General features: G+C 61.3%; 2 protein-coding genes across 2 annotated transcripts; one reads left to right on the top strand and one right to left on the bottom strand.

Annotated features, from left to right (window-relative positions):
- Positions 1-11,421: 11,421 nt before the first annotated feature.
- Positions 11,422-16,484, bottom strand: INHBB (inhibin subunit beta B). Its single transcript, XM_057551652.1, has 2 exons — positions 14,780-16,484; positions 11,422-12,337 (listed from the first exon to the last, which is right to left on the bottom strand). Exons 1-2 carry the CDS (start codon positions 15,225-15,227, stop codon positions 11,562-11,564), a joined length of 1,224 nt encoding a protein of 407 aa, XP_057407635.1. The 5' UTR covers positions 15,228-16,484; the 3' UTR covers positions 11,422-11,561.
- LOC130708706 (serine/arginine repetitive matrix protein 1-like) lies at positions 15,226-18,065 on the top strand. The gene is made up of 3 exons (XM_057551375.1): positions 15,226-17,272; positions 17,715-17,868; positions 18,059-18,065. Exons 1-3 carry the CDS (start codon positions 15,226-15,228, stop codon positions 18,063-18,065), a joined length of 2,208 nt encoding a protein of 735 aa, XP_057407358.1.
- The last annotated feature ends 4,722 nt before the right edge of the window (positions 18,066-22,787 follow it).

The raw sequence follows: 22,787 nt of genomic DNA, 5'->3' as shown, positions 1-22,787 counted from the left end.
CAGATGTAGAATTGCTGGACCTATTTTTAGTTTTTCGAGGGCCCTGCATACTGTTTTCCACAGTGGCTGCACCATTGTACATTCCCAGCAACAGTGCACAAGGGCTCCAGTGTCTCCACATTCTCGCCGACACTTGTTATCTTCTGGGGTTTTTGATAGTAGCCATCCTAGCAGGTGTGAGGTGGTGTTGCTGGTGTTAATGCCACCCTGCTCCCATCGTTTACTTAGTCCTGCCCTGCCCTGGGCGTTACGTGGGCTCTGAGGACCACAGTGCACCCTTGGCCTGCCAGGGCCTTATGCTCTAAATGTCCAGAAGAGACATCCCTCATAATGGGTGTCAACATTCAGCCGACTGTGATTGGCCGGGGTCACGTGTCCACCTCTGCCCCCATCAGCACTAGGAGGGTCCTGGGGGTGGGGTGGCCTCCAGGAGGGGCTCCAGAGGGAGGGTGGAGTGGGGGGGTACAATGGCCTCCTGGGACACCTGCCCAGCCAAGGATGGTCAGCAAACCTTTTCTATAAAAGGTCAGGTTCAGCATTCTAGGGTTTGCAGGCCATACGGGTCTCTGCCACAACTAATACATAACCTTTATTTATTAGGCATTGAATTTGAATTTCATATAATCGTCATGCCATGCAGTATCATTCTTCCGCTGATTTGTTTGCAACCACGTAAAAATGAAAAAACCGTTCTGAGCTGGCAGAGTTGGACCCTGGCTGTGGTTTACCAAACTCCGCTCTGGAATTGATGGCAGTGACACTGAGAGGACAAAGGATCCTGCTCTGTGGACAAGGGCGGTATGCTCCACCAGCTCCCTTCAGCCTGGCACCCCGAGGGTTAGGGCTAGGGCTAGGGTTAGGGTTAGGGTTAGGGTTAGGGTTAGGGTTAGGGCTAGGGTTAGGGCTAGGGTTAGGGCTAGGGCTAGGGTTAGGGTTAGGGTTAGGGTTAGGGTTAGGGCTAGGTTTAGGGTTAGGGTTAGGATTAGGGCTAGGGTTAGGGTTAGGGTTAGGGTTAGGGTTAGGGTTAGGGTTAGGTTTAGGGTTAGGGTTAGGGTTAGGCTTAGGGTTAGGGCCAGGCACCCCCTCTGTCCCCTGTGTCCCGTTTACATGGTGAAATAACTTCACTAGTGAGCAGAGCATGTAGTGGCCGGCGTCCGTTGGCATTACTCACCAACCCACGCCTGGATCTGCATCCCCCGTTGACAGCAGCGGGAATCCTTGGGCCTCTGCTAAATGTGCACATTTGTAAGTAAGAATGCAGAATCAGAGTTTGTGAACTCTGGGCAAATGATGCTGTCAGGGTCACTTCACTCTTGTTTAATTCACCTCCAGAGCGCAGTTTCAGCTTCAGCATGGAAGGAAGATTATGTTCACCCCGGTGGCCCTGAGTTCCAGCATCGACTTCCAGTACCTGAGGCGGGAGATTCCCCCTGTCCCCCGGCTGCCGGGCTCACCAGGCCAGCAAGGAGCAGACCCCACAGGCCAGGCCAGTGTCCTGGACCTGAAAGTTAACGCCAGCTCCTCCCTGTCCCCCCCATGTGACCTTGGGCAAGTCACTCCTGCCCTCTGCACTTGAGTTTCTTCGTCTGTGGAATTGAAATGTTAATAACTCAAGAGTTGTGTTGTTGGTTTAAAATATGTCAGGGGCTAGGAGAGTTCTGGAACATCGTTAAATAACACTCCAGCAGCGGTAGGTGTTGTGATTATTTATTTATTTATTTTTGGCTGTGCTGCATGGTTTGTGGGATCTTAGTTCCCCGACCAGGGATGGAACCTGTGCCCCCTGCAGTGGAAGTGGGGAGTCGTAACCCCTGGACCTTCAGGCAATTCCCTGTTATGATTATTATCTCATTTAATCCACACAAGCCTGTGAGGTAAATACTGTTTCTAGCCCCATTGTATGATGAGGAAACGGAGACACAGAGAAGTTAAGTAACCACCCCAAGGGCACCCAGCTGGGACAGGGTAGAGCTGGAGTCTGGAAAGCCGGTGTCTGCTTGCCAAGCTCTTAACTCTCCACCAGCCCTGGCCTGTGTGCCCTCTCGGGAAGCAGAGAGCCCCGGGCTCAGGGCGGACCCTGTAGCAAGGTGCCCTGGGACCACCCAGCCTGGACAGGGCTGCGTCCTCCAGAACGCAGGGCTCTCTGTGAGCGCACGGCCCGACCTCCTGCCCTCGGACGCTGTGTGCACCCTCATATATACCACAGTGCCAGCTGAGGGTCACATCTCGGGGGTTCAGACTCCGCTTAGGACGGACCCCATGGCCCTGTGCACAGAGCAACCGCTGGGCGAGTGTCTGGGCTACGAAGCTGAGCTCCATTCGCCGTGGGGCCTCCAGGAAGTCACAGTCTGTCTCTGCCCCTTGGTTCCCCTCTGCAGAGCGAGAGGCTGGGTGGTCTTCTCCACGGTCCAGCTTTCAGCCACGGTTCCCCACCCGCACCCGCCAGAACACTAAAGCCCCAAGGGCCTGCCTTCCCATGACTCCCAGAAGACAGAACAGGAGCTTCCTTTCCTGACTTTTACCCAGAGTGCGCCCCCGGGGGAGAGACCACTGGCCTTGCCAACGCCGACCAGCCATCTCCCCTGCCACTCTGGACAGACAGGGGTTGGGGCCCCAGCCCAGCCTGGAGCTCGGGAGAGGTGGAGCTCTGTGCGAAGCCACCATTCTGTCCCCGCCACGGCTAGCGGTACCTAGGACCTAGAATCATTCTGTAAGTGGTGCAGAGGTTGACAGCAAGCCAGCTCAGGATGCCCCGCCTCTTTGATGGGACAGCCGCTGTCACAGCAGGGACCCATGGGGGCTGCAGGTGGCAGTCCTCGAGGAGACGCTGGAGCTGGGATGCTGGCTCCTATGCAGGCGTCTATGAAATGAAGTCAGAGAAATGGATGAATGAACACACCGTCTAGTCCAATCCCATTTCAAATGAGAAAAATGCAGGCTAGAGACGGCAAAACGCTCGCCTGAGATCACACAACGGAGTGGCAGGGCCCAGGTAAGGCCACCCGTCAGCAGGTCTTTACTGAGCACCTGCTGCGTGACAGATACCGTTCCCAGCACTGGGGAGACAGCGTGGCCCAAGCAGCCGGGCGGGGGCGGGGGCGGGCCTTTGCCCTCATGGAGCTTCCAGTCTGCTCCTGGGGCCAGGGCCCAGGTCTTAGTCCCTGGCACTTTTCTGCACTGAACTAGTACAGAGGACCCTCCCCAGGCCCCGCTCAGACCCTCCAGGGAGGGAGCAGACAGTGCTGGGTGGCAGACGGGCCTGCAGAGCCGACTCAGGGCTGCGTACTTTGCACTCCTTCCCGGCGGTAGGAGCATTAGTGATTGCTGCTGAGATGATTGACACTCATTAACGTGCCAGCCATCCCCAGGGGGGCAGCCCCCATCAACCTATTCCTGTCTCGGTGACTGATTCATTGAAGCTGAGCTTCTGTGATTCACCCTCGGGTGGCAAACCGCACTCTCGCGGAGTGGACGACCAGGGCAGGAGGGGCTGCCCGCTCCGGGGGCCACGCGTCCCAGGGGGGAACTGAGACGCCAGCGTGACACTTTATGGGAGCCCGGGCACCGGGCTGCTCCCCGTCGGGCTGGCAGTGTCATTGCCCACAGCAGCAGCAGCAGCTCCTGAATGAGGCTGAGCTTCACCTTGAAGCCTGAACTACTCAGGGCAAATGACAGGCTTTGGAAGATGCTTTTGCCTGAACCCGCTAAAGGGAGAAATGTAACAAGCTGTGGTCAGGAGTGCCAGCATCCGGTCCTCACCAGGGCTGAGCCTCTCCCTGGTCCTGTGGCCCCTCCAGCCTCGGTTGTTCCAGCAGGGAAGTGGGTGAGGGGGGTCACCCCGAGACCGCTGTCCCTTCACTCGTGTCACAAGTGCGTGTGGAGCGCTTCCCCGGCCCCAGGCTCAGAGCGCTGGTGGGGTGAACGACGCAGACCCCCGGTGCCCTAGACTCCAGGTTGGCAGCCTCGTACGGAGGCAGGTGTGCACCCGACCGGCGGCCTGGGAGCCGGGGCTCCTGCTCCAGAGCGCTGAGGCTGAAGCACAAGTAGCCAAGCAAAGAGGAGGAGAACGCGTGTTCCGGCCAAGGAAGGGCATTTGGGAGGCACTGAGGCGAGGCGATGGGCTCTGGATGGGAACTGCAACCCCAGCGTTGGGGGCATGGAGAGGCCTGGGGGCTCCGGGGGGAGGGGGCAGCCAGGCCTGGGGTCCTGGTCAGCCCATCAGCCAGCAGACTTCTTCCCGAAGCTGTGGGGCCGTGGATGGGTTTTATACGGGAGCGACAGACTTGGCCAAGTTTTCCTTATACCACCTGGGAGGAGCTGGAGAAGGTCACGGGTGTCTTTTGGAAGAAGACCTGTGATTCCCCCAACTGCAGTGCTGGCCTGCGGCTGCCACCACCAAACAGGTGACAGGACCAGCCTCTAGCCACCTGGCAGGGCCCGGGCAGCACCAGCCCTGCCGGCCCCCAAAGCAGGACTTACCTAAGACCCCCAGGGGTAAAGCTGCACCTACAGGCTGCCTCGGGCCGTCGGGGAGTGACTACAGGGCTGCTGGGCCAAGGCCCCTTGTGCTGTTTGTGCTGAAGGGGCTGCTCAACCCCCTGTGGGAAGGAGGAGGCCTCAAAGGGGCCCAGGTGGTCCTCGGAGCCCCTCCCATGGCAGCGAAGTTGGGAAGCTGCCTCAGGGCCGCTCACCCGCCGGAGTAGTGCCGGGGCCCAGGGGGTGAGAGGCGGCCCCTGGGAGCCTGATCTGCCAGTGTGGACAGTGTCAGTGACCCTAAAGCTCCGTCCCAGAGCCGGACAGCCTCAAGTCAGTGAGAGCCTTCCCCAGAGGCCGAGAAGCCAGGCTGCAGGCTCAGGAGGCCCAGCGCTCTTTCCACAAGGCCCAGAGCTCGCTCTGGGTGGAGACTTCATCCAGATTCTCACACTCACACACACGCGCGCGCGCCTACAGGGGCCAGGAAGAACCCAGCCTGAGCGCAGCCAGCTGGGGACCCGGGGACCTGATTTGTGCTCCCCCAGAAGGCCCTGCAGTAACGGCTGTGCAGACCCAGGCCCCCACATCCCTCATTCCAGACAAGGGCTGCAAAGTACCTTGCGCTGCCCCGCATCCCACTTCCAGGGCCCCTCCAGGACAGAGCCAACAGCAGCCCCTCCGCAGCCCCAGTCCCCTGGGGCTCAGGGCCCTGAGGTTCTCTAGAGAACACTGAAGGGAGAGGACGCACATTTGGGAGGCACAGGCACGGTCTCTCACCTGAATAGCTGTGAGGCCTTGAGCAAGACACTCCACTTCCCTGAACCTCAACTTCCGCATCAGTAAAATGGGCACATGTCAGCTGCCCAGCAGGAAGGCTGTAAGGAAGCAGTATATTTGATGGCAGTAAGTTCTCAATGAATGTTAGCAGACATCATTGTCAGCGCAGCCTCTGCGAATGTTCGTTGAGTGAATAACTGAGAAGGAAAGAGTGTGCTCCGGGGAGGGCTTCTGGGCGGGAGGGAGGGGCTCGGGAAGGGCATCCAGCACCACTCCTGACACACAGAAAACAGCAACAACGAGCCCGCACCCATCGGAGCCTGGCCTGTTCCAAGCACCTTAATGCACACGGCACCCCCTGAGCTTTGGGCCCCGTGCTGGGCACTGTCGCGGTCCCCACTTTACAGATGAGGCAACTGAGAGGTTAGGCCTGGATCACAAACCCCGGCGGGGGGATGGTGGGGGCGGGTGGCTCCGAGCCCACACTCCAGGCCGCCTCTTCCACCCCCATGGGGCCCAGCAGCCAAGCCCCTCACACCTGGCCAGGGAGGGCGTGGGGCTGTCCCCACAGCCAGAGAGGAACCGTTCAAATCTCAGATGCCATGGCTCTCCCGGTATCCCGGGCAGCAGGCCTGGCATGAGTGAGCGGGTGGCCCCCTCCCAACTGAGAGCCAAGAAGACCCTCAGCCCCAGCCTCTCCTCTCCTCCAGGGAGGCCCCACAACAGCCATGGCTCCCCCCGCCCCCCTCCTCCTGGGCAACCCAGTGGCTATGAGTGATTCTGGAAACAACTCTTGGGAGCAAATCTCAGCTCTGCCACTTATGAGCTGTGCCACCTTCAGTGCATGGCCTTCTCAACCTTAACTTTCTCATCCATACAATGGGGATAATGATACCTATTCCCCATCCACCCCTGGGCTGCTGTGAGGACTAAACTGAGATGATGCATGAATAAGAGCAAGCACCCAGGAAATGTTTGCTGAGTGACTAAAGGACTGACCAGATAGTGCCATTCTACTTTTTTTTTTAATATAAATTTATTTATTTATTTATTTATTGGCTGCTTTGGGTCTTTGTTGCTGCACGCAGGCTTTCTCTAGTTGTGGCGAGCGGGGGCTACTCTTCATTGCGGTGCATGGGCTTCTCATTGCGGTGGCTTCTCTTGTTGCGGAGCACAGGCTCTAGGCGCACAGGCTTCAGTAGTCACGGCACGCGGGCTCAGTAGTTGCGGCACGCAGGCTCAGTAGTTGTGGCGCACAGGCTCAGTTGCTCCGCGGCACATGGGATCTTTCCCAACAAGGGCTTGAACCCGTGTCCCCTGCATTGGCAGGCGGATTCTTAACCACTGAGCCACCAGGGAAGTCCCCATTCTACTCCCAAAGTGCTCCGGCTTTGGGGCTGCAGGGACACCACGGTGACGCCCCCTCACCCGGCACTGAGTGGCCAGGGCAGGGCAGCGAGGCTGTGAAAACACACTGAGGGCGAACACACGGGCCACAGAAATGGTGCCTGCACCCACCCCTGCCCCCAGCACCTGTCCGGCAAGAGGGTGATCTAGCCCAGATTTAAAAATATAACGAACCCCATCACCGTGTATAACTGGCCAAGGGCATCACTTTTTGACGAGGAAGAAAATGAAAATGGCAAGAAATACACACAGATAGCCGAGCAAATACACCCCACAATCACAGTCTCACAGCCCACAGGGTCTCACACTCACTCAGCCACACAACCTCAGAGACGGCCAAACTCACACGCAGCCCACCTAGCACAGCCACGGACACAGGCTCACGCCCTCCGCGGCTCAGCAGACAGGCAGATGCGCCTCCCGGCGCAGAGCCGCCAGTCACTCAGCCCCACCCCCACCCCCACCCCCACCCCCACGCGGCCCGGCGCCCGAGCCCTGCTCACCCTCAGACCCCGCGCGGCCCGGGAGGGCCCGGCGCAGCCAGCCCGCTCACCCCCAGGCCTCGCGTACGCAGCCCCGGCCCTCCGGCAAAGCCCGCAGGTCATCTGCCGCTTGCTCCAAACATCCCACTGAAAGCCCAGCGACCGGGGCCTCTGGCCACAGGCAGGGTGTTTTGTTTCAGCTTCTTTGCCTGCAAAGGCACATTTCCCCAGCCTGCAGCCGTCTCCGTGGCTTGGCGACAGCCTGTGGCCTCCCCGCCCCCTCCCGCCCTCTCAGGAGGCCCAGGAGGGGAGCCTGCCAGGCCCCTTGGGGGGTCCCCAGCAAGAGTTCCCACAGGGCTTTGCCGAGGGCATGGTGCGGGGCCAGCCCGAGCTCCAGGTGGGCCAGGGGTCCGGCCCGGTGCAGCAGCCCTCGCCTGGAACTGCAGCGGGGATCCTCAGCCCCCCGAGCCGGGCGGCCACGGCATCACGCCCAAGGGGGCTGGGAGAGGAAGCAGATGCAGGACACCCCTGGAGGCCCTGCTGCCTGGACCCTCCGTCTGCCCGTCTGGGAAATGGGGAGAAGCGACGGGAGGGAGAAGTCGGGGTCCCCTCTTCCCCCCGACCCCAGCCTCAGACTCCACTGGGTCGCTGAGGGCTCGAGGCACGTCTGAAGGTCAGCCAAGGGCGAATCCAGCGCTGGAAATAGCTGAGGCGGGTGGGGCCGGCAGCTCTGGCTCTGGCTGGCCCGGCCTGACGCACCGGCCCTGTGAGAGGCTAGCGGCCTGGTGGCCTGAAGAAGGAAGGGAGGGACAGAGGGGAGGAGAGCAGGAGGGCCCGGGCCGGGCCGGGGGGCAGCACAGGAGGCTCACTGTCCGGGCTGCAGTGGAGGCTCCAGGGGCGCCTCTGGGGAGAGGTGGGACCCTAGGCCAGGCCCCCTGGGAGGAGGAGGAGGGAGAGAATGTGGGGAAAGCCACCGGGAGGAAAGAAAGAACAGAGAGGCAAGGACCACAGAAGCACAGGGAGGAAGGCGCGCGGCCCTGCCGGGGGAGGAGGCCCAGCCCTGGGACAGGCATGCAGCCTGTCCTCGGGGGACAGTAAGTGCCACCCGCCATCGCCCCGGCGGGGGTGGCTGCGGGGCTGACGCCTCAGGGCACAGGCCAGCACAGGGCAGCAGGGCGCCACTCGGGGACCGCGTCTGCCGGCCGCTGGCCTCCGACCTCGGAGCCCCAGGCCCTTCCTGGGGCCCCCGTGGGACCCGTGGGCCACCCTGTGACCCAGGAGGGCGCCTGGAGATGCTCAACATCCAAAGAGCAGAGGCACCCTGGTGACTGCGGCAAAACTTCCTGGGCCGGCGACAGCTGGATGGTGACTCTTATACCCTAACACGTCCAGGCCAGGCCTGTCTTTGCGAAATTTTCTTCTTTGCCCCCACTAACTTTTATACCATCTCAAGACATCACAGATGAACAAATGCACCCCTCAGACGAAAGCCTGGCAGGGCAGCAGCTCTCCTGGCCGGGCAAAGACTAGAAAAAGACAGAGGCCACAGGCTGCGTCCTGCCACTAGCTGGCCATGTGAATCGAGGTGGCCCTCCAGCTGCCCAGAGCTCCCTCAGTTTCCCAGTTGTTGGCTTAATGGGGTTAGATAACCCCTAAGGTCCCACTTGTTCAAATGTCCTGAGATTTCTGGGAAGACCACGTGTGACCCCCAAACCACACGCTGTAGCCCCTCTGGCCCCGTAGGGCCTCTGATGAAGCAAGGCCTCAGCCCTGCGGTCCTGCCAGGGGAACAGGTGGACCAGCCGTAGCACCCGGACTCAAATGCCCAGGGTGCCTGTCCTGTGTGACCTCAGGTAAGCCCTGAACCTCTCTGAGCCTCAGATTCCAAACTCTGGGAAACGCCATTTCCCACAAAGGCGTGATGATACAAGGGCAGCCTGATAACAGCATCCGGTGGGTATCTCCGGGCATCCCTGCAACTGCAGTTGGGCCGGTGTCACTACTAACACCACCACCACCTACCACCAGTTAAAATCCCCACAGGAGGACACCTGGCATCCTCAGGGCCTTGTTTCTGGCTTCCATCCCAAGACAGTAACCTCTTCTGGGTCGCAGTCACCTCTGTTAGTAAATGGGGATGGGCATGGGGTCAGGTGGGCTTCAACCTCCCAGGTTTCACATTTGCTCCCAGGGAAGGGGCCTAACCGGCACTTTCAAACGGTACTAGACGCGGCCTTGGTGCAACATGATTAGTCTTGGGACTAGAAGAGTAAACAAATGTGTAATTCATGAATTTGCTAATTGTCCTTCATTTGGATCTCCTGCCACTTTTCCTAGACTCTCTGCCTGACATCCGGGCTCGTGGCAAGGACTCAGAGAATGCCGGGAGCAGCCCAGGGAGGCAACTGGCATCAAAGCCGTACACCTGGCCTCGCCCTCCCCCCGCCGCTGCCCCCTCCAGACCAGAGCCCACCACCCCAGACACCACACAAGGCAGGAAGCCCGTGGCACTCCATCTTTTATTTTCTTCAACTGTACACAAATGTAAAATACTTTAACAGCAAGTCTACGGGAAATTGTTTGGTTTTAAATTATTATGAAACAGAACCTAAGGGGAGCTTTATTAAATAAACACAAAGACGGGGATTTAAGGATACACACCTGCATCCTACCATCGTCTTTTTTACTCTACCTTCTGGGTGTGTAAGGATAGAAAAGACACATCAAACTGAATAAACAAAATCCATTTATACCCTGAAACAGTGGCAGGCCACTCAAGGGATTGTTCAGAATGTCCACCTCATATAGGATGGCCTCACCATCTAATAAAAATTAAAACTGATCTGTTGGCCTCTTTGGTTCCAAAATTATGTATAATACATTTAACTGTATTTTTTTTTTTTTTGCTGCTATAAAAATAACTTCTTTTTCAAATGGCAGTTTCTGACTAATCATGCAACTAAATCAGTGCAAACATTAAAAGCAATCATTCGCTTAAAAAAGAAGCAAAGGATTTCATTTCAAGTATAAAAAAATATAAAAAGAGTCGTACGAGTCCAGTTTCGTCTAGTGTGGGTCAACCCTTTAAATTGCATAGTTCACGTGGCACTTGGACCTCTGGGGGTGAGCAAGCTCAGTGCTCCATCAAGGGCCACTTCAGGACACACGCGGATAAGCAAGGGCTGTATCATGTGCGTTCAGGCGGGTGTGCAAGTGCTAGGAGGGGCAGGCGGGCGGGCGGGCGAGCAGGCGGGGGCCACATCTGGGGCCGGCGCTGGTGGCCGGGGCCCACGTGGGCCACTTCTGCAAAGCAGCTGAAAGCCTCCCCGTTTCCCCAAGGCCAGTTAAACTGCTGTGCTCCCTCGCCCCCTGCTGAGGGGGCAACCCCCCGCCCCCAGCATTTCCAGAATGCCTTCACCCCACCGTTCCCTCCTCCTAAGAGCTCACCCCCACTTGCCTAAGAGTCATTTCCACTCCTCCCCAACCAGTCCTAGAGAAATCTCCCCAGGGAAGGGCACAGATTGCAACTTTTTTCTTTCCACTTGGAACAATTCAGATTTTAACTTAAAAGGTCAGACCTGGTAGGAAAGTCCCTTTTCAATTATACAACCGGAACGAATGACCATTCAACTGCTAGTGATCAGTTAAAGCATCAAATTAAGACCCTTCTCCTCTCCCTCCCTCCCCACCCCCAAAACACACACACACACACACACACACACACACACACACACACAGAAGTCAAGCCAGGGACCCAAGCAACAGTCAAACGGTCACTGCCATGGCCCCACCGTCTCCGGCAGGTGATGTCCTTTCTGGGCCTCCTTCCCTCTCCAAGGGTGGGAAAGGATGGGGGCTGCCCTGGTTCCCGCAGCAGGAAGGATGCCAGGCCGGGGGACGAAGCCCACGCGTTGGAGCCAAGAGATGCCGAGGCACGGCGGGCCTTGCACAGGCAAAAGGGGACACGCGGCCATCGCCCGCGGCCCGCTCCTCTGCGGGTCTCCCCTGCTCCCTCTCTCTCTCGCTCTCTGTGTCTCTGTCTTTGTGCTCTTCTGTGTGCTCGGAAGGCGCGATTCAGAGTGGCCGGGCCAGCTGGTGGGGATGATGGCTGCTCACCCCACTCTCCGGGTGACAGGCGTTCGGGGCTGAGCTGCCCTCTGTCACCGCATCCGTTTGCTGCTATCGCGGAGGCTGCTGTGTGGGGGGCAGGGTGCGCCCGGCTGTGCGCGTCCACGTGCGCACCGTCGAGTCTGCCCTGTCCATGGAGGGTTCTCCCCCTGCTTTTGACTGACGGCTGGATGAAGAGGCAGGAAAATCTCTCAGGCCTCCCCCGGGCACCTCCCGGGCAGCCCAGCGGCACCGCCACGCCCCCCCTGCCGCGCACGGCGTGCCCCCCGCCGCGGGACCATCTGAGCCCCGCCCTCAGGCGCAGCCGCACTCCTCCACGATCATGTTCGGCACGTCCCGCTTGACGATGTTGTACTCGTCGTCGAAGTAGAGCATGGACATGGTGCTCAGCTTGGTGGGGATGCAGCAGGAGTTCACGGTGCCCGGGTTCAGGCCCCGCATGCGGTACTGGTTCACCACGGCCGTGTGGAAGGACGAGGCCGAGCCGGGCACCCCTGCCAGGTAGGCCGGGCAGCTGCCCTCGCAGTAGTTCCCGTAGTAGCCGGTGGGCGCAATGATCCAGTCGTTCCAGCCGATGAGGCGGAAGTCGATGAAGAACTGCTGCCGGCAGCACAGGTTGGTCCGGCCGTCGCACTCCAGGCCCCGCTTGCGGATGCGGTGCCGGCTGTCGCCCAACCGCGCCTGCACCACCACGAAGGGCCGGTGCGACTCCTCGCCCGGGTGCACGAACACGGGCGCCACGGCCAGCTCCCGGCAGCCGTCGCACTGCACGTCCAGGCTGAGCCGCCGCTCGCCCCGCGCGAACAGGGCCTGGATGGGCTCGGTGAGCGGGAAGGTGTGCCAGCCGCTGCGCTTGAGGTCCACGCGCTTCTCCACCGCGGCCCAGCGCTCGCCGGGGCCCTGCTCCTGGAAGTACACCTTGACCCGCACCTTCCGCCGGCCGCCCTTCTCCAGCACGTAGGGCAGCAGCTTCAGGTAGAGCCACAGGCTGGCCTGCACCACGAACAGGTTCTGGTTGCCCTCGTTGGAGATGAAGAAGTACAGGCGGACCCGGGAGGAAGCCAGGCCATCTGCGGAGAAGCGGGAGAGCAGGCCAAGTTAGATGAAGGCGAACGTGAGGCGCCGGGAAACAGGGACTCTGCCGCGTGATGCTGGGCCTCGCACTGGCCACGCAGCTGGCCGGTCCTGCCCAGAAATACCTCTCCTGGGGCCCGGGCCTCTGACGGTAACCCGGGAGAGGCGGGGAAAATCATTTCCCATTGAGAAACCCAGACCAGGTTGGAGTCGGAGGGTCCGGGCCTAGAAAACCCGGCCTCACCTCTCCCAGGCCAGGGTTCCCAGGAGACAGGCTGTCAGAACTCAAAGCTCAACAGAGGAACTTGTCAGGAGGCCAAGATCTTAACAAGTTGTTATGGGTATCTGTGAAATCTGAAAAACAAAACCAGGATCTCGCTGAGGATTTGGGGGTGGGTTGTTCTAGCAGAGTTTGGGTTCTTTTTTTTTTTTTTTTTTTTTGGTGAACTTAGGGCATTGCAAAATCCAGCTGAGCCACCTACTGCCTCTCTGCAGTGTTTACCTAAGCATGATCGGATCCAACCCCCAGTGGAACCTCCACTGCAAACAAGCCAGCTCTGCTCAGATTTCTGACACAGGAACGTGTGCGTTGCAGGCTGCAAAGTGCAGCCCTCGTTTCCGAGTAGCTCCAAGGGACAGGACACTGGGCCCTGAAACTTGAGGCCCACCCCTTTCACGAGACCCTGGCTCCCCGTGAATGGCACGTTCGAAATCTCCATGGATAAGGAGAACTGGCTTGTTAGTTTTCTCAATAATTCAGCTCAAGCAGAAGTGAGGCCATGCCAACCAAGAAAGGACTCCTCTCTCATCCTACATATTTCAGTGACCCTTCTGACAATCTTTACATTTTTTTTTTTTTTTTTGCAGGAAGAACAAATAAGGCAACTGTGTGGTCTCCACTGGTTTTATCAAACCTCCTACCACTGCCCCCCTCCCAGCCCCCTCCTCAGGCCCCGCCTGGCTCCTCTAATAACAGACATCTGACTTTGAAATGGGGGAAAGTGCAGCCTTAAAAGCTGGTCTTGGACGAGCTGCCTGTGACCTGAATCTGTTATTTATAAGTCAAAGAGCCGGCTCCGTGAAACGGACCAGAAATATAACAGCCCCCGCTGTCATTTTGTGCCACCGGGACCAAAAGGCCTCCTCGACCTTCCAGAATCACATTTCTACTCTGGGCCCCAAAGCACCTTTTAATCCAAGCTCTCTAATTGCATGTCCAGCTTTCCCTGACTCTGTCGGACAGCTAAAACGGCAACGCGTTTCTTTCTAAGCACAAACCAGCCCTGATTGTCTCTGCTTTGCTCCACACCCGGCCATGCAAAACTTTTCATCCCTTTTCATCCCCAGGAGGCACCAGCACAGTCTGCCCGCTGCCTTGGGGGGTGGGGTGGGGTGGCGGAGGGCATTTGCAGCCTGGGGATACAACTGCCACCAACCCCCCCAAGGCTCCCTGCCCACCCCGCCCTGCCCAGGGCTTCCCCCTGCGACCTTCTCTGCAGTCCCCTGGGCACAAATGGGGCTGAGCTCCAGGCACAAAAGCCACCGGGCTCATTCAAGTCCTGAAAAGGACAGCGGAGCCGAAAGCACTTGCAGCATTTCAGCACGAGCACATTTTACTCCTTTTAAAGTTGGAAAGGTGTTTTTCCTTGCTTGATTTTCACATTTAGACAGTGGTAGAAATGTGCAATCCAGGGCCGGGGGAAAATTCCAGAAAGTACTCCGACCCTTTGTTAACTACGAACTCTACTGGCTCTAAGGCCAAGGAGCTGCTGCCGCTGCCAGGCGAGCCGAGAGGCACGGGGCTGCCCCGGAGCCGAGCCACAGTCTTTCTCTGCGTAAATGATGGGACCTGTTGAGAAGCCTGCCTTCCGCCCGATTCCAGTGCCCACACAATCGGAAGAGAGGTTGCCTAGCTCTCCCCAGCGAGGCTTCAGCAATCCTGGCAAGCCCACACCGCCCGGCGATGGAAGCGGCGGCCCCAGGGGCCTCTCACGCAGGCACACACACACTCACACACGCACACACACACTCCTCCGGCCCACGGATATCAACAAGCACACACATCTCCATCCACACTGCTAAGCCTACACTGCGATCGTGGGAAACAAAAACATTAAGCCATCACCGAGCGAATGCCCGCGGAGCCAGGGCCGCACGCATCGGCCGGGAGGGGGGCGCGCGCCCGGAGGCGCTGGGGCCCGTTTCGGAGAACAGGGGTGGAAGGCAGAACGCTCCGCGGCGGGGGTAGGGCAGCGGGAAGGGGTTGCTGCCCGCGGGAAGAGGGCAACAACCGGGACGGAGCGCACAGGGCCCGAGGCGAGCGGGCTGGGCCGGGAGCCCGGGTTTCCCTCAGGGCGCGCTGGCTGCGGCGGCGGCGGCCAGAGCCGGCGAGAAGGGGGTGGAGGAGGGAGCGAGGGCCGCTCGCGGGGCCGACCCACCTGTCTCCGCGAAGCTGATGATCTCGGAGACGCGCTCCTGGCCGTCGGCGCCCGGGCTGGCGTGGCCGTCGAGGTGCGGGATCTCCACCCGGCCGTCCTCGCGCACCTTGCCCGCGTGCAGCTTCCGCAGGGCCGTGACCATGGCGGCCTTGGGCACGGCGTGTGTGATGTTGGGCCGGCCCCGCATCTGCAGGCGATTCAAGATGTGCCGCTTCACCGCCTCCAGGAAATCGCCGTCCACCCGGCCCAGCTCCTCGGGCCGCCGGAAGCCGCCGCACGACGTGCAGGTGTCCTGCGAGCCGCCGGGAGCTCCGGGCGGCGGGGGCGGCGGCGGCGCGGCGGGCGACGGCGGGGGCGTGGGCGAGCCCCAGGCCTCGGGCCCCAGCCAGCCGGCCGCCAGCAGCAAAAGGCAGGCAGCCCCCAGCGCCCGACCGGGCAGCCCGTCCATGGTGCGCCGCTGGCGACGAGGGCGCCCGCCGCGAGGCGAGCCGAGCCGAGCGCAGGGCCGGGCTCCGGGCTCCCGGCGCGCCGCCCCGCCCCGCCCCCGCCCGCGCCCGCGCCCGCCCGGGCCTCCGCCCGCCCGCCGGGAGGGCCGCCGCCGGCTCACAGGGGGAGGGGGCCGGCCGGGCCGCGGGGGTTCCCGCGCGGCGGGGAAGGGGCGCCGCGGGCCGCGGGTGCCGGAGAGGTGCGCGGGGCTAGGCGGGGGCCGAAGGGTCACTGGCGCACGGGCGTCTCGGGGCGCCTCGGCATCCGCAGCCTTCTCCCCATCCTCTCCGCGTCGGGGCCCCGCAGCCCCCGCTCGGGTGAAGCGAAAGCGGCGGCAGCGGCGGCTCGGTCGCCGAGCGGGGAAGGTGGCGAAAGGGCCGGTCGACGCAACTTGGCCGAGACGGAAGCGAAGGCGCCCGGGCCCCCGGAGCGGAGCCTGCCGCGGCTTGGCGCGGCGCTGCGGCGGGGCCCCGCGCTCGCACCTGAGCGCCTCGCCCTCGCGCCGAGGAAGGGCCGCCGGCGGCGGCGACGGGCGGGTCGTCCTCGCCGCGGGCCGGCGGGCGGGCGGCGGAGCGGAGCGAGCGCGGTGCCGGGAGCGCCGGGGAGCACGGGCCCGCTCAGAGGCGGCGCGGAGCCCCGGGCCGCGGGCCCTGCAGTCCTCCCTGCGCGTCACACGGCAAAGTTGTCTCCAGGCTCCCCGGGCGCCGCATCCACCGGCGGGCGGGCGGGCGGGCCGGCCGCTGCGCGCTCCGCCGGGGCCTCTGCTCCGCCCGCCTCCTCGCCGCCCGCCTCCCTCCGCCCGCGTGCGCTGGCCGGCGGGGCGCGGGGCGCCGGACGAGGTAGGCGAGGCGGCGGCAGGGCCCTCCTCGCCCCGGTGTCTTCTGGCTGCGCGGCGGCGGCGATGCGGGCTCGAGCGCCTAAAAGTCTCGCCGCGTCCCCGGCGCGGGCGTCCTCGCTGGCTCTCCCGCCGGCACACGCCGCAGGGCCGGGAGAGAGCGGGCGGGTGGCGGCCGCGTCCCCGCGCCCGACCGGCCGCGACAGAGTGCGGACCCGCCAAGGAGGAGTTCTTCGCTTTGCTTTCTTCTTTTACTCTCCTCGTTTTTTCTCCCAAAGGGGAGAAAAAGCCGCACAATCTCCGTATGTGCGCGCGCGTTGAGATAGACGTTGGCAGAAAAAAAAAAGGGGGGGGGGGGGGGAGTCTCGCCCTGGCCGTGCGGGAGGAGACTGTCCGCGCCTCCCCGCTTCGCTTCCTGGGGGCGGGGGGGGGGGGAAGGGGGAGGGGGAGGCGGAATCTGTTCAGGTCGGTGCTGCCTGCTCCCCCCGCCCACCCCCGCTTCCCTCCGCTCCCTTCCTCTGCCTTCGCGAGAAGGAGGGGCGAGCCGGCCCTCGCCCCTCCCCCCTACCCCCCGCGAGGCCGGGCCACTTCTGCGGTCTCGAAACTTTCTCACCACGTGGGCGCCCCGGACCCCCGCCCAGCTGGGCGGCTGGCGGCACCGACGGGCTCCCAGCCCAGGGTCCCGGCGCTCGCCTCCTCCGCGGCCGCGCAGGCCCTGCCCCCGGCCCGGCCGCCGCCCTCCGCGCCCGGGAGAGGCACCTCTCGCCGCCGCAGCCGCCCCGGGCCTGCCTGGGGTGCTCTCTCAGGGGCCGCGGCGAGGCGGGGCGAGTCGGCCTCGGGCGCCGCGGGCTGTCTCCGCCAGTGGATGTCGCTCCCGGGCTGCAGTGCCCGAGCCGAGCGCCCCGGGCTGCCGGCGCACTGGGCGAGGCGTGGGCCCCGCGGGCTGGAAGGGCCTGGCCGGCCGCTGCCTCTGCCAGCGGCGCGCCCCGAGAAACTCCTCGACTGCGGGGGGCACCGGCCTCGCCTCCAACAGGCCTCTGAGCTCCGGGCTTGGCAGGCTGGCGAGGTCTCCAGCACCACTGCCGCCACCACCCCGCAACTGGCAAACCCTGGCCTCAGACAGACCGGGTCCCAGTCGAGGCTCAGCCACGGCCAGCTTTGCAGGAGTGACCGTGCGTAGAGTCTTCACATTCTAGTCCCTACCGCCTCATCCGTACCTGGGGTACAGTAACGCCTAGCATCACACGGGCTGGTGGGGCGCCCCAGAGGAGGCGACCGGGCCAAGCTCCTCCCAGCACTCAATAAATTATGATTCCAAGGCCACCGTTCTCAGGCCGCCAGACAAGAGATGCTGTCAATGGACACCAGCCCCGTCCAGAACCCCAAACGCAATCCGTTCTTTCTGTTCCCTCCTCGCGCCCCTACCTGGGTATTGAACTGCAGGGCGGTGCTCCCGGGGCGCAGCAGGAACACGGCCCTGCCCTCTCCCCTCAGTGGTCCAGACCCCCACCCACCGTGGCCGTGCTCCATAACAATGGGACTGCACGGAGGTCATTTTAGCTTTCTTAGCATATTGGGGAGCCCAGGTCGCCCGAGGTGGACCTCGGCCTGCAGCTCAGGGCTCCCCCCAGCCCCCGCGGTCCCTCATCGCGAGCTTCTCTGGCCAGCCGGCCGCTGTGGCGCTCAGCCCGGACCGCAGCCTCGCCGAGGCCCGCAAGTCTGGAGGCCGAGCGCCCCCTCCCTCCCGATCCGAGGAACCGACCCGGAGGTGCGCAGGGCCGCTCCCGAGGTGCACAAAGGGGGCTGGTCTGGCTTTACCAGCCCAAAGTCGGAAGCAGGGGCCCCGAAAGGGCAGCCCTTTGACTCCTTAGGGCCTTCTCCAGACCCCAATCCTCTGCCACTCCCAAACTCACAGCACCCCGTGCCCTCGGGTTTCCACCTCTCACCCTGTCCCAAAGCCTGTGACCCTTGGGCATAAAGGAGATGCTTCTGCCTCCTGGGCAGCCTGGGCCACCACCTTCTGAACCAGGCCGGACCCACCTTTATGATTTCCCTTGCATCTTCCACCGGGCACACACGCTGTGGTCTTCTGGCTCTTTCCATCATCACAGCCCCCAACCTACTTGGCAAACTCATGCTCAGTCTTCAAGACCCAGCCCAGTCTCTTCTCCTTGGTGAAGCCTGCTATGACCTTCTGGTGCCCTGAATCGCCACTTGCCAGGTTAGGCCCCTCAGCCCAGTTCCTGGCTGTTACCTCTTCCCCTGTCTGTCTCCTGTGTGGGGCCTCAGGCTCTGGTGGGCAAGGACCAGACCTCTGTCTGACGCCAGACCTGGCAGACAATCAGGGGAGCTCACTGAACGAGAGTTTGGTTGGTCGATTGATTGGGAGAATTCATTAGGCCAGTGAAGGATTTCACACCCCCGCTCCCCAGCACAAGCTCGCAGTAGCGTTCCTTGCCTGCTGGGTTACAATCCTTCTTACTGTGAGTTCCACCTGGGCTGGACAGACCTGGGGGAAGAGGGGAGGGCGCCACACCTTTGGGAAGGTACAGCATCCCGCCCATCGCCCTGGCGCTGGGAAGACGCAAAAAGCACCGTGTCCTTGCTGGTAGGAGGCAGTTGAGAGGAGGGTCCACATTGTGCTCCCCCGATGGAGGAGCTGTCAGCCCCGCTGCCAGTCATCTGCTGGGAGGGAACTGGGTCAAGCGGTAGTCAGAGACCATCTGCTCGAGAAGCTGGGATTATCCCGCCCTCTGCTGATCCCCCAGCCCGCAGGAGCCGAGGGTGTAAATTGAGTTCTTCCAGATCACCTTGTGCTTTGGGTGGGGGCGAGCCCCCCATCCCCTACTGAGGGGCAAGGACCTTTTCCTGTTGCTTCAAAGCTTCATTTAGCACTGGGCTCCATTCTCCCTTAGATTGAGGGTGACCTCAGCCCTCAATCTGAGCCAGGGATGTGACTGCGCCTGTCAGTTTTTTGCGTTGTTTGTTTTGTTTTGTTTTGTTTTTGGCTGTGTTGGGTCTCCGTTGCTGCGAGCGGGGGCTACTCTTCGTTGCAGTGCGCAGGCTTCTCAGTGCGGTGGCTTCTCCTGTTGCAGAGCACGGCCTGTAGGTGCACGGGCTTCAGTAGTTGTGGTGCACGGGCTCAGTAGTTGTGGCTCACGGGCTTTAGAGCACAAGCTCAGTAGTTGTGGTGCACGTGCTCAGTAGTTGTGGCTCGCAGGCTCTGGAGCGCAAGCTCAGTAGTTGTGGCGCACGGGCTTAGTTGCCCCCTGCACCACCAGGGAAGCCCCCCGCCTGTCAGTTTTGAATACAATAATGCACAGCAACGCTGCAGCCAACACCCTCCACCCGGGCTGCAGGACCAGGCCGTCCCCACACAGAATGCTGGCTCCCTGATGCCATCAAGGAACTTGGGCCCGCTGGGGAAGGCAGGAAGAAACATGGCGACACCATGGGTACAGGCACACAGAGTATGGAGAGGGCTTCGTGCGGGGAGCTCAGAGCACTTGCTCTCAGTCGTTTTTGGTTTGGTTTGTTTTGTTTTGCATAACCCATAGTTCAGTGCCAATTTGGAGCTGATGAGGATGGGCAAAAGTGACAAAGCAGACCGTAAAAGTGAGCCTAAGCGTGCAGTTCTTGGCCGCACAGCCCCTGCAGAGCGTTGGGCAAAGTCCCTCACGGCAGTGGGCACTCAGGGCCTGGGATGGAGAAAGGCCTCTGTCTGAGTTGGGCTCAGGGACCTGTGTTCACTTTTCCACCACTGGTCGAGAAGCCACAGTTGCCAGACGTCACCATCTTACATCGTAACTCTGTAGAGCCCCTCGCCATCTGAACAGAAGAGCTTTCGTGCCAGACCAGACGAGACGGCCTGCCCACCAGCAGCCCCAGGCACAGGAGCGGGACAGCCTGGAGTTAAGCAGGATAGAGCCCAGGAGCTGCAAGGGACCAGTGACCACCAGCTGACCTTTGTAAACGCCCAGACACCAGCACAGAGCCCTCTCAGGAAGCCCCAAGGCCGCCTCATGTCTTTGTGGTCCCGAGGCAAGTCCGTGATAAGAGAGTGGGCCTGGGGGGGTTACTTGGACGAGGCAGCCCCGTATTTCTCACCAGGGCAGCTGGACGGTGCCCACCTTCCGAGAGCCCCAGCAGCCCTCCACATCCTCAAGTCCCCTGCCGTGGTCTCCAAGGATGCTGGTCATCTCTGAAACTCAGGAGCTCCAGAGCTGAGGCCGCCTATGCTACGGAGCAGCCGTGCCCGGCACCCAGCTTGGTGTGACATGTGAGCCGAAATCAGCGCATCCCACGTACCGGTGATGCTGAGGTGCCCGTGTGTGACCTGGTCACTGGGCCTGGGGTCCAGACGCAGACCCCCGAGTTGCAGTGGTCCCACAGGGCAGCCCGCCTCACGGGTGCCCCTCCCCTGCTTCCCAGCCGGCACGAGCATCTGCCACGGGCACCTCACCCCTTCGCGTGGCCCCGTGCTGTTCCTAAACCAGCTCCAGCGCAGAACCACCTTGCAGGGCTTCTCACCTAGTCGCTCCTCTCGCTCCCGGCCCTCTGAAACCTGCTGTCTGTTAGCGAGAACCACACAAATCACTGGGTTCCTGGCTCCATTCCTGGGAAGAGGCTAGCTTGAGGGGAGGCGGGGAGCCCCCGCCCCTTCCCCGAGCAGGGCTGGGGGCGGGGGTGCCGGAGGCTGTGCTGGAGTAGGATTCTACGTGTTTTGAATGTTCAGGAAGTATTTCAACAGCAGGCCCCGTGGGGATGGCTGTCCAAGTTGGTATATTTTCTAGGAAAACAGAGGTGCTAAATACACCATTTGGTGAGTGTCCCACTTCAAACTGCTCATCGCAAACTAGTCCTGGCCCAGAACTCCTTCCCATTCACTCGATGCCCACGCTGAACTACCTGCTGGGGATCCAGCAGCACAGAATCAAAGTCCCGACGATGGCCGCCCTCCCCACGGCGTACTGGGGAGACCGGTCCACGCCCAGGACGGCTCGGCAGATCGCTGGCCCCTGCAGTGCAGCGGGGGCCAGGACAAGGAGAGCCGAGTCTCAGAGGACGCAGGATGTGAACCGAGCCTTGAGGCGGAGAAGGCTTCTCCCAGCTGGACGGGGGAGAGAGAAGGTCGGCCGGCAGGGGAGCCCGAGTGATGAGAACATGCGGTCCAGGAGAAGAGCAAGGGCAAGTCCGCAGGAGCGAGGCCAGGGAGGGGCCTTGTCCGCCCAGAAAGGGGTGTCAAGGCCGGGAGGGCATGTGGCCCCTTGCAAGAGTGTTTGAGGGGCACCTTGGCAGCACTGGGGGGGGCGGGCTGGGAGACCCCCCCCCATCAGGGAGGCAGTGAGGACCACTAGGAAGGGGTGGGTATTGACGCCTCTCCCGTAGGACAGGAGGCCTGGGCAGCTAGTGGCAGGTGGGGGCTGCGCAGGAAGAGTCGAGGCGCTCCCCCTGCCCCACTTCTGCCCTGAGGGGTCCTGTCTACAGCTCCTAGATGTCCATGGGTGGCCAGAACGCAAAGGGCTGCTTATTTGGCAGCTAACACAGGGCAAGGGAGAATTTCTAAGGTTTTTTTGCTTCAGGTCTCCAAACCCAACTGTGTCCACTTTGGGAACACTTGGGTCCCAGCATCCCAACTGTGTCCACTTTGGGAACACCTGGGTCCCAGCATCAAACTCCCCTTCAATGGCCTTCCTCGGTCCTCAGCCGTTCTCGAACTTCAGAGCCAACCTTTGCGTCTGCGCCTTGAGGGATGAGGCGCGCCTCACCCAGTGAGCCGCCAGCCAAGAAAGATGGACGGCTGAACCAGGACAGCGTTTCTCAGGTTCTAAAGTGAGGCAGGGACAAGACAGAAAAAAAGGAAACAGGGAAATTATCCTCGTATATACAGGTACAGGCAAGGCATCCTTTTTGCTTTTTAAACAAGACCAATGAACGTGTTCGTCCGTTTATGTCTATGAAGCTGAGGACCTCTGTTCCCACAGGTCACGCCACCCCTCAGGTGCACCCCGTATCCCTATAGACGCATGCCCGGCAGGCTCCCATAGACCCATGCCCAGCAGGCTCCCATAGTAAAGCAGCTCGGAAAGATGCCGTCGTGATGCTGTGCTCCACACAAGCGCCCCCTCTCCTTACAGAAGACTCTAATTGAGTCCTCGCAGTCAGTAAAGCAGTCTCTGTCTAGCCATCGATGGGAACTCCACAGGGGAACCGCCATGGCTGTAGAAGAGAAAAAAAACCCAACGCCGTTACCAGCCTCATCTCCCCGCAGCCCAGGCCTGCTGGCTGGCTTCTGAAGCTGTGCTGATGTCAAGTCCTCTGCGTGTTCAGCCCTTTAACCTCCAGCAAGTCAGCACTGCAGCCCCGCTGACCAGGCCCCGGGGCCCCAGCGAGTCAGGAGCTAGCCCGAGAAAAGAGGCATTTCTTACACCCCTCCTTGGGCCCGAGGGCATTCACCTCTTTTAGCCCCTTCCCTTCCCCATACATTAGCTTATGGGTTGAAATCCTGGAGAAAAAAAAAGAATGAAAAGGGAAGGATCGATTTTTGCTTGATGGCTAAATGTATTTATATCTAATTAGGAGACCCCACTGTGAAAGGGGTGAAGTGTTTTGGTTCTGGCCTATTGAAGGACAAATACCCACTGTGTGCTCGTTCTCTGAGCCGGTGAGAGAGACCCAGAGTCGGTC

Source organism: Balaenoptera acutorostrata, chromosome 8 (genome assembly GCF_949987535.1).
Source record: "Balaenoptera acutorostrata chromosome 8, mBalAcu1.1, whole genome shotgun sequence".
Taxonomy (NCBI): Eukaryota; Metazoa; Chordata; class Mammalia; order Artiodactyla; family Balaenopteridae; genus Balaenoptera; species Balaenoptera acutorostrata.
This window is presented reverse-complemented; position numbering and strand designations above follow the sequence as displayed.

What these genes read in the sequence shown, in the direction of transcription:
- INHBB (XM_057551652.1), bottom strand. Translation starts at nt 15,227, where the DNA reads ATGGACGGGCTGCCCGGTCGGGCGCTGGGGGCTGCCTGCCTTTTGCTG. An exon ending in CATCAGCTTCGCGGAGACAG is followed by an intron (nt 12,338 to 14,779) that starts GTGGGTCGGCCC and finishes GCTTCTCCGCAG; the next exon opens with ATGGCCTGGCTTCCTCCCGG.
- LOC130708706 (XM_057551375.1), top strand. Translation starts at nt 15,226, where the DNA reads ATGGTGCGCCGCTGGCGACGAGGGCGCCCGCCGCGAGGCGAGCCGAGC. An exon ending in CCAGCTTTGCAGGAGTGACC is followed by an intron (nt 17,273 to 17,714) that starts GTGCGTAGAGTC and finishes CTCGGCCTGCAG; the next exon opens with CTCAGGGCTCCCCCCAGCCC.